Genomic DNA, 15,990 nt, shown 5'->3' with positions numbered 1-15,990 from the left:
TTCAAACTAAATAAGTCGATTGACTCATTGTAGAACGTCACTTAACCTCAACGATACATTTGGCAAAAATTATTAATTGGTATTGTCATTATTGTGTAAAGGTAGGTATAGGTATAGCTTGATTTTGTCAAACATATTTTTCTGTGTAAAAACAGTATTATAAACAGCACAAACGGCATTGAGCAAACGTGTCAAATACTGTCTCGATGCGATGATTTTTATATTATATTATAACAAACAAAAAAGGGGGGTTTTATTTCAAATCATTTTGGTTCCTCGGTTTCGAAGGACGTTCACACGTATTCAAATCCAAATATGTACACTTACAGTATGGAGATATATTATGCACTCAAAAGACAACATTACAACGAAACGAATAGAAACTACGTAGTAGAATACACAGGTTTTGCTTGTAAGGCGTATATATTATTTTGCATTACAGTAGACTTATACATTATGTGTACATAAAAATAAATGTATGTTTTATTTGTACATTTTTCTTAACCGTGCGCGTTTGAGACGGCGTTGTCACCAAAGAGTTCATCATAAATATGATTTGCTTCGGTGCTCGCCTGTCCTAAGTCCTTATTGTTTTCAATGTAAACCGATTTATTTATACCAACCCAATGCCGATTCCTTATATGTGTCTTGATAGCCCTCATAAAGACAACGTCTGTCCCGATCGTCAACTGTAAAGAAATTTCTCAAACGGTTGCACCGGATTACATCAATGCGATAAACATGCGTTTGCCAATGTGCTATAGCCCAAAGATTTTCAAGTTAACACTGTTGTATCAAACAGAGAATCAAAATGATAACAACACGGTGATAGAAGAATTGAAGCGAGGAAGAGTGACGAAAGAGGTTATAAAGAGAAAAGGTATATGTGTTTATGTGAGTCAACGAGAAAAAGAAATACCGAAGCAAATCGAATATTGTAATGGCGGCGCCTCGGAATAAATCGTTTGTCTGGCTTTGTTTTTTTAGCAACACATGGTTGCAAAAAAAAAAATAGTAGGCGAAAAACAAAATTCAAGATATTTGTTTATCGCTGCTGTTTTATTCATGGCCATTTATACAATCGACACTATTTTATTTCGATCCTACCACGCTCACTTCTCTTGCAGAATATTTTTTTACATTTTGACAATAATTAAGAAATGTTGATTTACTTATTTTTATATTAATTAATTATTAATAATAATTCAATTGTTGCATAACAAGTAGGTGTATAATGTAAAATCATCAAACTGCATCCGTTTACACCACTGGGATCGACGTATTTGTCACCAAAGGTTCGAAATGCATTCTGTCCCAAATTTACTTTTTCAGCCTTTACTAAAAAAAATAGTGTTTATATTATTAAAACATGTAGTTAGTTTAAATTATGAAACCTCCTTTGGATCTTACAAATAAAACTAAAATTTGGTACAAAATTAATTAAACAATTACGAGTATACCTTTTTATAAAATATAACGTCATACCTCGTATGGAAAAAACGGAAAACTATCTTTAATGATAATTTTTGTTTGTCCAAAACAAATTATTGAAACAGTTCGATTAGTTTTGGCGGAAAGAAAAACTTTTAAAGTAAAAACTTTTTTTTTCTGTAATTACGAGCGAAAGAAGAATATAGCAACTATTCTAGACTCATTTCCTTTAATAAAGAATAATAAGAACTAAAGATTGTTTTAGTAGATCCAAAAATGTAGCATAGTATTAATTTTAATATTTTTTTTGCAAATTCTAAATGAAAGCTCGTTGCCAATTTATTAGCACATAACTTCCTCAAAATCAAATTGATCAGATTTAGCTATGTATTTTGATGAATTAATATCTCAGAGTAACCTGAAAAAAAAATCAGTGTCAGTAGCTTACTTACAACAGCTATTACACTTTATTTATGTGATAGAGATAGTTTAGATATTAAAGTGTGATCATTTTTTAAATATTCAAATTCGACTTGTTCCACACCTATTTACCATACTACCGAAGAGGCTTTGTTTAGTTATAAAATATATAAAATAACAGTAAACCCGTCAATGAACTAATATTATATAAAAAACATTTTTTTTCGATTCAGAAGTATTCATTAAATCCATAATAAGAATAGATGAACAAAGAAAAACAAATGCTTACCGACACTGCGTATGGCGCCATACACCCTTTGGTAAATCCTAGTATTAACTACTATTTGCAGTAGGTAACGTTTCGTTTTTATTATACAGAAAACAACTCATTCCCTGATCAGCTACAGCTCTGTTTAGAAACGAAAAAATCAACGAATATCCATATTCACCAACGGGCTAATCAATATCAATCGATACTAGGAAGTAAGCCCGAAACGGTCTTAACCGTTAACAATTTACATTCTTATCAAAATATATTTATATACTAGAGGCACCGCATAATAGCTTATTTGCTTTCTTAGAGCTTAGAAGCCTTGACAGATAAGCGAAAACGTGCAGTCACGCGCACGGTAGCCTTAAAATATTCATCCTGCACTCGTAGTATTCATATAATATTCGTGACGGGCAAGCATTAAAATAATCATAAGCCACAACGATACCCGTAATCTGTCGATGGATAAAATAAGGGGGAAAAAAAGACTAATGTAACATATTTTGTTGTACCTATAAAGTTCATTCATGGTATTATCGCTATGAATCGCCACGATTCCCTAATGATACCAAGACGGCAGTTATGATGTTATTATTTAACGAAAGGCACCCGCCAAACGGTAACGGATCGTGTCACGTTATAATAAAGAGCAAGAAAAAAAAATCGCACAAGATAGATAAAAAAAAATGTTCACGCGATGTTAAAAACATTTTGTCTTATCGATCGAAATTGTTATTATACAGAAATGTTGCGCACGAACGATACCAAAAATCATCAGTATGTTAAAATATACGTTTAATTAACAGAAGATATCTTAAATGTTTGAATATAATGATTTATGATTGACTACTTGAATACCTCTGAGAACACAATGTATTTGGCGGCGCGGCAATGCTTTAACTTGACGAATAAAACAACAATGAAACGTTATTCCTCCATCGAGTCACGGTACGGCGAATGTTTTTGTCAATTATCAATATTATCTTTGTGGTTAGATTTGCATTAAATTAAATCGATCCAGAATTCTGGTTAAATAGTTTCGACTGTCGTGGCTCTAGAAATTGTAATTAAACACATCCAGTAAAATAATTACATTTTCGGATAAACTGTGGAATTAATGCGATTAATACGATAAACGCATACTTATTGGATGCACATTATTTGTTATAATTTTGATGTTTCAACTGCAGCGTTGCTCGATGCGAATTTTGAACACGTTTTAATATTTTCATGCCAGATAAATTGGAGTAGCAAAGGTCTAGTTGCCATGGCGTCGAGTATAAAGATCCTGCCTAGGCCAATAGCTATAATGTACTGTTATCACACTATATGTATATCTTATTCGAATAATGAAATGGATAATGATATATTTAAATATATAATATACTTGTAACTGGATACCAGTTTACATTATCAACATTAAGATTCGGATGATCCGATTTTCACCGATCGCCTTAATTTTGTTTTTTCTTCAAAACTTATACTCTAAATTGGTTTTATTTTTTCAGATATCTTGGGTCCGCCGCAGGGACTGGCACATACTGACGTCAGGTATGTTTACCTACACTAACGACGAGAGGTTTACAGTATTGCACGCCGAGGGATCCGATGACTGGACCCTGCAAATCAAATACGTACAGAAAAGGGACAACGGCACGTACGAGTGTCAGGTGAGTAATAAGCGGATACGTCTTCTTGTGGCGAATATTTATTGGAAACTAAACGGATGGAGACGACCAACAACGTTGGCAATGCCAAAAGGGTGATAGGGCGTTTAAGGATACCAGCGTCGGGATGACAATATTGTCATAAAATGTAGAGCAAGATGATTGAATTGATGCGTTTGGCGCGACGAAAGTGTGAAAATACAAAGTGTTCAACCCAACGGCGTGTGTTTTATACTGTGTGGAGATATTCTTTATCGAACGCGATAGTAAGACTTCGATTCCCAAACGGCCAGTGACGTGTCTACCAGGTGTGAGGAGAATTCCAAAACTCGAGCAGGATATGGTTTCGCATACAAAATGTTTAAAAACAAAATTAATACATTCCGTTGGGTACTCCGTATAATATATTATAGTAATGGCAAACACCATATTTTCCAATGGAAAATCTTCTAGATCACGGTTATCTCTTATTAAAAAATAATAAGTAAGAAAAGTACAAAATGTATACATATATGTATGCCAGTTTGAGTGGATTTCGAAAAATCCAACTTGGTTCTCTCGCTTTCTGTTAGATATACATATAAACAACGAGAGCGCAGACGAGAAAAGAGATTCTGATTTGGATTTTGTAAATTAAGGTTCGAAGCTCGAATGTTTGTGATTCTATATAATTTAGTATTTTATTTATTTTAAAATATACAAAAACCTTCAGTAAATAGAATAAATTCATTTATCATAATTTATTCATAAATGTCTTCATCGTTAAAATAATTATAAATTATAACTTATTAATATTCGTTCGGATGGCAATATTGTACGACTTTATACAATTTACTGTTACTACTAAACTTGCATGATGTTTATATTATTACACTAATAATTATTTTATATTTAAATATTTCTTATCTTATTACACTGTCTGTATTATAGCAAATTTCACGATAATACTTTAAAATAACGAATTTAAGACTTTTTATATTTACTCTTGACTTAAATCTTCGAAACTCCTGAACCAACAATATGTTTAAATTGGTATTTTTTTTATCACACGATATCCCAGGATCGTCTCCTATTGTAAAAAAAGGATAACCTGATTTGATCTACACAAAGTGATAATAAAAGTGTTTTAAAAACGAAATACTTTTAAATTGGTTGAAGTTTGTGTAGGGTTTTTTTTAGAAATTTTACATGGTTTACGGTTACACCTACAAGGCAAAACTAGTTTGTAAAATATATAGGTGAACCGTGAACCATGTAAATATAACAAAATACTTTTTGGCCAAATTTTTACTTTTCACAAACAACATCAAATTATAAAAGGCTATCAATTATAATGTATAACCTAACCGATATTCCGTATTACATAATGGATAACAATTTAAAGACACAATTGACTTTCAGTTTTTAACTATTATTTTTAATTACTATTAAAAGCAATTATACACAATCGCTATCAGTTTTACGTTGTCAATAAATAATATGCCACTACTTCACTTATATTATTTACGAATTGTGAATTTGTATGTTATATAAAACAAACGACAGAGTTTTCCGAAGTAACCATAGCCACTATTGAAATTAAAAATTTAAAAAGAAACATCAAAGGTATTCATACCGTATATAAATGTATGCTGAAGTTCATCAAGCAGCTAATATTTCCAAAAATTTGACTAATATATGCAAAATTTATTTCAGTGTCAAATTGAAAGACTTTTCTCATTAATTTTTCCTTTGTAACCACAGCTGACGTTTTTATTACACGATGTACTCGTCTTTCGTTTAAATATAATATCAACATTATATCTTGTAATATAATAAACATGTATCGTATTTAAAAGTATACCATTTCAAAGGTCTACGTATTATTAGGATATTCTGTCGAGGACGATATTTTCAAAGATATATTATTGATATCCAATTTTTGTGTTATATTAAGGTAATATCGAAAGGCTTAAAAATTGAATATCATGTAAGTATATTCTATATTGTCCATACAAGCTACAATATATCGATACGAGTAATACATGTATTCGACAACTTCAATTTCAAAATAAAAATAAAGTTTTGATGTAATAATATTATGTTGCGACCAAATTATACACACGGCGCCAGAGTAAATAATATGGAAACACGATACTAAATAGATTTAGGTTTTTTTTTTTTAATCCGCATAATATATAGTTGGGCGAATAATAATATGTTTACTCGTGTGCGCTGTACTCGAACAAAAGCGAACTTCAAATTTTTGTGAAATATTTGAGAAAAAGCTTGTGTTACTGTAGGTATAATATAATGGGCCACGTTTTGTATTTCGTTCACGGTTCCTTGCTCGGGGTTTCCGTGCTATTTTTTACGTTCTTTCCCAAACTAGTTCAAATCATGCGTGAAAAGTATCGAGCACATTTAAAAGTTTTCTGTAGTTTTGTGCGCCAGAGTGAAAAGATATTGTACGAGGGATAAAAAAGAGAAAAAAATTAGAGTTTCGATGTCGGAACGGGTCGTGTCGGAAGAGAATATTTTGTCGAACACCTTAATATGGCAGAGAGAAAAAAAAATCTTGAAATTCAATCCAAGTTAGTTAGTATCACGTTAGTTCGGATAGCCGAAAACCTAAACGGAAGACGTTCCAATAAATACACGGCTACTTTTTCGTCAACACTTTGAATATTTACTACCATCTTGTGTAGTTTATAACATTAACAATATTATTCCATATATTATTAATAATAATTAATATAAACTTTTAAACGCGATTAGACATATTATGCATTGTAAGCGAAAATCATTAAAATGTATTCTTGATGTGTATTATAAAATATAGTAGTTTTCTTGAAAATGTCATCACTTAATTTATAATATAAATGTTATTACTTTTTTAAATGAAAACAAAATTAATCGCTTCGAAGTTAAATTTGAAGTCAGCATTATTTTTAAAAGAACTCTTATTTTTTGATTTTTATTAGCTTTCCTGTCAAATTAAAAAAATTACTTATTTAATACCTTTTAACTTTCAAAATACATTAGTTTTTAATTACGTCAACAGCTACTTAGTTCACCTATTAAGATATATTAAGGCAATTGGGTTTAATGCAGTTAGTGTTGCCTAAGTTATAATATTAAATTAATTTAGATAGAAAGTATACTATTTATTAATTATATAATATTATGCGGCATGGTATCTTAAGGATTTTATTTCCTAATATTATAATTATATGACAATTTACCACAATAAATATAATTTATATCATTTTAAATCTGAAAAAGCTTTTAAAAAGATGTAAGATAAAATGATTGTTTAAAAAAAGAGTATTAATATATATTATTGAAATTATTTGCAATCGATGATCCTGATGCTATTTCATACTAATAAAAATAAAATTAATACTTAACTATAACTACCATTATAAAGCTTTTTAAGTGTTTAACATTGTTCCAAAGCTCTACAGTTTAATCCAATATCGTTAGACAATTATTTGCATTTCAGTACAAACGTTTTAAGTATCACATAATGTATAAGTATTTTTTCCAGAAATTGAATTAAGCCAATAACTTATTTTTATTGTATTATAGGTAATACGAATTACCAGATTTTTCTCAAGGATGAATAAATAATTTTGCCATTTAGTTTGTAATGTGGTATGCACCAGTAAGTTTTCTAGTTGTGTGTTGGTTTTAATTTAATAAATTAACTAGGTATAGAATTTTCTTTCAGAGCCATTTGTTTTAACAATTAAACACTTTCAAAATTATGACCATTTTTGTACCAATGGGGAGTTTAGTTTTTTCTTTAATCGAACTTAACCTTTTTGCCTTAGTTAAAACTAGATTAGAAATTTTATTGGTATAGAGGAGCTATATATTGTAATTGGAATTCCGAAACCCATTGACAAAGTGTATATTAGTAAGATTAAATGTATGTTATTTTTATCAATAATCGTTTTTTTCACATGTAAATAAAAAAAAATACATATATCGTATCAATATTTTAAAAAAACTATGTTCTTTTATCGGAAGTATTTAAGCCAAAGTTCAATTTAGAAAGACATACTTTTTACTTATTCACACAAAATATTTATGCTTAATCAACCTCCAAAATGTATATATATATATATACTTATACATCAAAGCAAATAGTGTAATATAACCCTAATTTCAAAAATATATACCATTGTTCGTGAAGATGGAAACTACTTTAGTTTCTAAAAAAAAACATTTGAATAACGAATTCAGCGAACAACACTTTCGACTCCTTAGCTATGGAAATAGCCACCGAATTACCATAACGTATAATCTGGGCCATAATATTTTGGACCAACGTTCGGGGTAAAAATTCACAAAAAGTTGTAATCCCAAAGGGTCACATTAACCAATCCGTTGTCCGTCCACCGCTACGCCGTTACACTTCGGTCGAGTCTTACCTGCCACCTCCTAAGAAATCTGGAAAGCGACTAGTAATTTCGGTAAAACGTCCAGTAACCTTCCGCCGTCCTTGTGCCACTCGCTCCTCGGTCTCCCCGTTCACTCCATCTTCAAGCCATTTTTGATCCTTTGAATATAAATGCGCAGGGTACACCACTCGCTCTATCTATGTCTCTCTCTTACTTTTTTTTATCTCCACTCTTGGTTAGTGTAGAGTGTTGGCGTGCGAAAACCGACGGTTGCCCGGCCGTTAGTATAATTAATCGCCTTACAGCCACTGCGTTCAGTGTTATTGCCCGTGGGATTTTTCATAATGTCCGTGTAGTATTTTCGCCGTCGCTCGACTTCTAAAAACCCTTTGACTTGAGCGACGTCTGTTAGTATGTTGACCTTTTAAAGTTATTTGAGAAATCCAAAAACGGCCGTAACTATCTCGCACTGTTAAATGGCGTGCTATAAAATATATGAATATACTTTGAAATTTGATTTTGTTTTTCTCTCCCCTAAGAAATTAAAACAACCCGTTGTCGTGCCGTTGCCGTTGAAACCCACGGTGCTCGAGAAGTACCTAGAGAAAATTGCATTTAATAGTCGACCACTTGGAAAGTGTCTTTAATGTATGAAGTGGTTCAAACGAGCTAATTCACAAGAACACGTAAAAACCGTTCTCACTTTTCTTGTGTTTTACATAGGTTAACAGTGATGACGTAACGACTAAGATCAGTCAAATATAACATTTAAATCTTAATAAACGTAAATCGATTTATCGGCAAATAATAACAATAATATTAAATACTATATAAATTATCTTATTAATCATTAGATCCAAGTAAGTTTAGTTAAGTATATTCTTAAGTTAATTTGTATAAAAATTTTAAACGTACTATTATATACGTTTGTTTCAATAGCATTATGGCAGGTATAGAACAAAACATTGTCAAATATAAACTTAGATTTCTCAAAAACTTCACATAAATCAAATATCAACATTTTTTAATTTGTATAGAAAAAATTGATAACGTTAAAATTTGAAAGCTTTTTGAAAAAACTTATTGTAATAAGTCTTGAATCGACCACCAAAGAGAGCTCGTGTACCTTTTACAATAATAAGGAATCACTGCCTACAAAACGAATACTGTCACTACCCACTTTACCATTTACTTGAGCTGTAACTTACCAGATATAAGGTATTGTTTGTTTAAAAAAAAAACAGTAGATTTTAAAACCATATTTTTAATATTTTCCATCCAATAATGACGTTGATAAATAAAAATTAATTTCCTCTTCTGACATTCAATATTTTTTTTTTTGCTTTTTTCTCTAAATAACAAATAAAAAACCGTCTTTGCTTTCTGGTTATTATAACAACGTAATCAACATCTTAAAAAATAAATAAATTACTACTCAATCCGACTAACCAAACAAAGATTTTATAACAAAATGTTTTTTATTATTTAACATTTAATTTAAAAAAAACGTCATCGTAAGGTATCTTAATTACCCGTTCCAAATATTTGCTATTTGGCTGGTCTATTACGTCCTAAAAAAATCAAAGAAAATTATTTTGATACATAACAAAATCTATAGTTACACTCGATTAAGACAAAATTTGGTTTAGAGTCATTGCAGTTACTTTTATATATTACATATAAACTGCACTTTATTGAAAATTGATAATTGATAATTTATTAATTTGAACAAATCAATATAATATTTTGAATTAAACAAGTTGATTGATATCTATCTCTTAAAATATTAATAACAGTATGAAATTAATGCTTAAAAAGTTTAAAATACATATATATATATAGCACTTTGCAAAACGAAAAACATTTTAATGTGTTTTGTGACATCATTTAAATTGAAATTTGTATGCGCTAAAAAGTTGATAAAATTAACTACATGGATTTCAAGTATAAAATTCATTTTTTGAATTTTAAAATAGTGTTGTATAAATATTTTTAAGAAACATAAGCTTCAATTTACTTCTAACGTGAAATCTAAAGAATATCTGAACAAATATTTTAATTTTTATAGTTTAAAAGACAATGTTCAATTTCTAAAAGAATATATAAAAGCCCTTAGGTGTTAATCACGTAAAAAATATCGCATCGAAGCTAGAAAAAATATGTTGAGGGTTTTTATCTTATTCAATATAAATATTTTTTTTCTATGCTTACAATGCTTTAAAAAACTATGTTTCAATCAAACGAATTCAATACAACATTATGACAGATAAAAGTTTAAGAGTGATTATTGAACATTAAATTGAATAGCGACATTTTTTTATTTTTAATAGATAAAACTTGGATGAGCATAGTCTAGAAAATTAATCTTTTTTCCAACCCAAAAAAAAAACGAACCGAATTAAAGGTATTCTTTGTGCGTGTGCACATAACATCTGCTGGGAACTCATAACGTTATGGTTCACGCCCAAAGTGTATGCATTGTAACGGTGCTTGCGGAGATAGTGGCGGGTAATAGGTAGTTGTGGGATATGCTTAATACGCATATAGCGTGCTGTGGGACGAATAAATTTATGCCGAGAAGAGCAGACTTATTCATTAGCACAATGCCAGCAAGGTTTAAAAGGCAAATTAGGTGTTCCATTGGTTTCGCACATATTATTATTATTGAATTGAGGTGTTGTCAGACTTAATAATGCAGACCCAATAAAAACAAGTGTTCACATTGTGTGCTTTCATATTATGAATTATTGTTGTATATATAATCGTTTTCATTTTTGACCATTAAAAATTGCATATTATAGTATGTAACCAAATATATTAATACCCAATGTGAAAAAACAGTAGGTCAGGGTACATTTTTAACACGTCAAAATTTAAAGTCTACGTTTTTAAATTAATTTGTTTTAGAAAGGTTTCATTTAAATTATGTTTTATGAGCAACAACTAATAAACCTCAACATATTAATAAAAATTTTATTTTAGAATTCTAAAGACGAAATTATAAAATGCTCTCGATTTTAGGTTTACAGCATTTGAAACTAAAATATTTAAATGAATTTCAATCCAAACTTTGGAGAAATTGCCCAAAAATTTGTTTAACGTGATTTTCATAATTTCTCTTATTGTTGCTTATAAAAATGTATTTTTATTTATTTTTACAGCTAATAAAAACGAATAATATAATTACCAATCCAGTTTTAAAGTGTTAAAATATCATTAACAAATTACTCTACAGTATAAAAATTATTCAATTAACATATTAATTTTTATTTTTTGATATAAGTTTTCTGTAAACAATTTTAATAAAAATACCACTATTATTCTTTATTGTTAATTTCAATTTTTTTTAGATATCCACTGGAACTGGAATAATGTCTTCGTTTATAAACTTACACATAGTTGTACCAGAAGTTCACATTGATGGACCAAGTGAACTTCATGTTGACACGGGAAGCATAATAAATCTTCTTTGCATTATCGAAAAAGTAAGTTCTAAAGAAACCAACAATAATACCGATCATATGTGTTTAAGCTTTAACTAACTTTAGGATTATTCCTTAAGCTAAATTTCTGAGTTTTCCAAGTAAACCTAATATTCAATTATTGGTTAGAGTTTTAATATTATAGAAGGACGTTACACTGTTATTAGTATTATTATTATTGACAGTTACAATATAAATAATAATATTATCTATATTAACATTACAACAGTTTAAAAAAATGGTATTAAGTATTATTCTGTTCTAACGCAAATAAACAAAAGTTCTACACAATTCTGTACCTAAATTGCATACCCAATGCGCCGTTTTACATTACATATGGAAAAAAAAACAAAATGTTGTGGCCATAACAAACCTAAAAATTATACATGATATACAGGAAATAGTTTGTATACTACATGTTATAAAATCGGAATATATTTATAAAAAAAAAAACTTTATTTTAAACAATGGTGTTTTGTACTATCATACAAATCCCATAGTATAATAATATTTTAATAGCCTGTCATATTGAAATGACAAATCATTGCTGTAGTCTGTAAAGGTATAAACCTGAAAAATAGTTTCGCTTTTTTTATAATAAAAAGTACGAAAAATTAAAGTTGAATATATTTTTTATTGCAAACGATATTTATAACATTTTCACAGTCACTTTTTTGAAACATCATCTTTAAAAATCACACAGATTAAGTTAAACAAGTATTTTTTTTTTTTTGTCAATACCTTGTACTTTTTTCCACCAACTAATTTTTTAACAGTATAAACATCGTGGAGCGTTTTTAGTTTTCTTTTAATAGTTGTCAATCGACATATCTTGTGATTAATTTGGTCATTATTTTAGTTTTTCTATTCAATATACCATAAGAGTGACAAAGAAAACAATAATTCATTTATGGGAAGGAGCCTCTACACTAGAACTCATTAAAGCGTATTACATAGACAATTTTCATTAAAACTTAACATTCAACTAAAATGTTTAAACGCATATATAGTATAGAAAAGAGGCGTCTATTTTATTTCAACTTTTTAATGTAATCAGGACAGTAAAAAAACATGTATTTATACTTATAACAGTATAAGTTCTTAAATATTCAGATTTTAGTTTTGAAAAAATATTTAATCTCTCCATAACATTTACAAGGTATGATACACTTTTGAAATTACTTTTAGTTATTTAAATAATGTTATTTAAAAAGTTTTTAACCATTTTTACAATAAGTTACATTTTACAAAAATACTAATTAAGTATTGACGGTTAATGGCTAAATTTAGAATAGGATGTTTTTCGGTCTACTATACAAATTTACACAGGTACCTTGACTACAAAAAGGCATTAGTTTTAATACAAAACTGTTAGTTTTTATTTTATTGAATCAAAATAAAATCCTTCAGATTAGCTCGCATTAACCACGTACCATTTCTATTTTGCTTAAAGAGTCCTCAGCCTCCACAGTATGTATTTTGGTATCACGACCGAAAAATGATTAACTACGACAACAGCAGAGGAGGCATAGTGGTAAATGCTGAAAACGGTGGTCGTAGTACAAGCAGACTCACCATTCACGACGTCATTGATACAGATAGTGGCAATTATACATGTCAAGCGGCCAATGCTGAACCTGCCTCTGTATATGTTTTTGTTTCTGAAGGTAACATAACATTTCTAAGATAATAACAAAACTTACCATTTGGAATTTTTTAAATAATTATTATGTGACCATAGAATATAAAATATTTTCCTTGACTTAGCACGCAAAATGGGAAGGTATATTTCACTTGTGTTAATAAAATATACACTTAAGAGAATAATCTGTAAAATAATGTTTTTAAAGGTTGTGTTTAAAATTCCAATTTCATAAAAACGAAACGGCTATACATTGGGACTAAAACTAATGACTATAAAAATAATTCATCATATTATTACATTATTTAAACTAGATTTGTCAAATTGATAGACAGCGTTAATTTGTATTATGCACAAAAAATATTACAGTAAATTTAATAAAGTATGCAGATAAAGTTAAATTTTGCAGTTTTACGTTATCCTACCGAAGAAAATAATCTAACTTATATTTTTATTTTCATATAACAGTTTAATAACATCTTTGCTATATTTTAAAAACAAACTTCTATACTTTATCTCTACCTGCATGGATAGCCTATTTTTATGACACAAACTAATTATCAATTATTTATATACTAGGTCATATTAGACGTGGTAAGGTGAACTTTATAAAATATTATTGAAATAATTTATTCTGCACTTGAAATATTCTATCAAACATATGGTTAAATATGTTGACTATAGCCTAATAAAGATTAGGTTTATTCAATTGTTTGTATTAAAATATAGCAAACAATGTTTAACTGAAATGGAATGGAATGTGTTTTAACCATCTTATATTAATAAGTTACATAGTAATAATAGTTAAATAAAATAAAAAGTCCTATTTTTACTATACATATTTCACATTTTTATTTATTCTTATTAACAATACCATATAGGTACAAGAATTTAGGTATGTTAAATTAAGATCTAACTCTAAAATGTATATCTTCGGAGTATTTTGATTATCTGAAGTTATAAAATTATATTTTTACGAGCTCCTAATAATATTTCATTTATTTATGATTCCATTTAGCTGAGTAATAAAAAATAAACTACGTTTCAGACTATATTGACAAACGAACATTCATTAAATAATTTTTATTTTATAGTATTCAACTTTTTTTTTTATATAAAATGTAACATAATAAAAAAAAAATATTTTTTAGGTGACACGATGGCTGCAATATCACGCAGAAAATCAACAGCTTCGGGCGTCGAAGTCATGTTATGGTTTGTCGCATTGCCACTGTTGGTTATATCGGTTAGATAAGTAACAACAGCTATTATTTTATTAAGTGATTTAACGATTAACCATTGATTATTACTATAATAATATTTACTTACGATGTACTTGATGATGTGTAAATATTATTACGATTTGTAATAATTGTGAAAATACTATACTTAATTATTGTTCAGTAATCTGTATAATATGCCTATTTAAGTACATTGCAATTGAAGGATTTTGTTGCAAGATACCTACGTTAAACTGTGAATACCTATACCCACATAATTGGAGCATAAACTTTATCCTATTATAAATTATTTAATTATTCACTTAAAACTCATACTTGTCTGTATGGTTACCAATGTAATTGTTTGGTGTATGAATAATATATTATTATTTGTAAATTCATTTAACGAATGTATAATTATTTAGTGATGCAATTAAGGTAATGTACAGGGTTCCAAAATGCTACAGCATTTCAAATTTTAATTTATATAAAATGCATATACCTAACTTTCTTAAAAAATAACAAAAATATTCTAGAGTGCTATTCAGATGATAACGTACCAAATACATTTTCATCTATATCAAATATATATATTATAATATTCAAACGTTATGTCTTCGTAGAGGGAAATTTAAATAAAATGTTATAGATATTTAAATTAATATTATGTTACCTTAGTAAAATATTTCACGTAGGCAAAATGTGTTGTTATAACCTAATATCTAGTAAACTATCTAAATAGGCATTTCCCTTACTAAACAAATTAAAATATGTAGGGTGAAGGAAGGTATTTTCGTGGCATAAGCAATGTCGTGATATAGTTTGTTTGATCGTATCGCGTAATTCCCTATAAGAAAATTGTCTTGAAAATTACACTGATTGTTAAAATAACTGTTATTTTAACAATCAGTGTAATTTTCAAGACAATTTTCTAATAGGGAATTACGCGATACGATCAAACAAACTATATCACGAAATTGCGTATGCCATGAAAATACCTTCCTTCACCCTATATCGTATTTTTGTTTTGAACGCATTATATTATATTAATTCAGTTTTATTATTAAAATACACAATATAATATATAATACACATTTTATACGTTTTCTTGTTTATTAACTGATGAATTGTAATTATTAAATTATAAAATATATACGATATAATATACATAATTAATTAGCTCCAACGAAAATATTAGATGATATCATAATACTTTATATTTACCAATTTGGACAGTAATTATTTTATTAAAAAAGACATTATGGAAAAAAGGTTAATGACGAAGGGAGCAAACGAGTTAAGCGATTGAGATTAATTACTCGAAACTTTAAAGATAGGGCTCAAGTGACACGGGTATTAATAAAAACTGTTGCTTTTATCTAAGAAAATAAGATACAAGTTATGATCGTAAACCTACCATAAAAATTAAACAATATTGTCATTTTGGAAAAAAAAAATTAAATTCATTT

General features: G+C 28.5%; 1 protein-coding gene across 2 annotated transcripts in view; it reads left to right on the top strand.

The window, feature by feature from the left end:
- LOC126834704 (hemicentin-2-like) overlaps nt 1–15,389 on the top strand; it is a 156,235-nt gene extending 140,846 nt beyond the window's left edge. For both annotated transcript variants that reach the window (XM_050566826.1, XM_050566817.1), the window contains 4 exons: nt 3,631–3,792; nt 11,528–11,662; nt 13,113–13,326; nt 14,453–15,389. In XM_050566826.1, coding sequence (XP_050422783.1) covers nt 3,631–3,792; nt 11,528–11,662; nt 13,113–13,326; nt 14,453–14,556 — 615 coding nt within the window. In that variant the 3' untranslated portion in view covers nt 14,557–15,389. The remainder of the gene's footprint in view (nt 1–3,630; nt 3,793–11,527; nt 11,663–13,112; nt 13,327–14,452) is intronic.
- The last annotated feature ends 601 nt before the right edge of the window (nt 15,390–15,990 follow it).

Source organism: Adelges cooleyi, unplaced genomic scaffold, assembly GCF_023614345.1.
Source record: "Adelges cooleyi isolate 19-005CV unplaced genomic scaffold, UGA_ACOO_1.1 ACOO_flye_CR_arks_rails_tigmint_CR_PRNA_1, whole genome shotgun sequence".
NCBI lineage: Eukaryota > Metazoa > Arthropoda > Insecta > Hemiptera > Adelgidae > Adelges > Adelges cooleyi.
The sequence above is the reverse complement of the archived record's forward strand: the minus strand, read 5'-3'. Positions and strand labels throughout refer to the sequence as shown.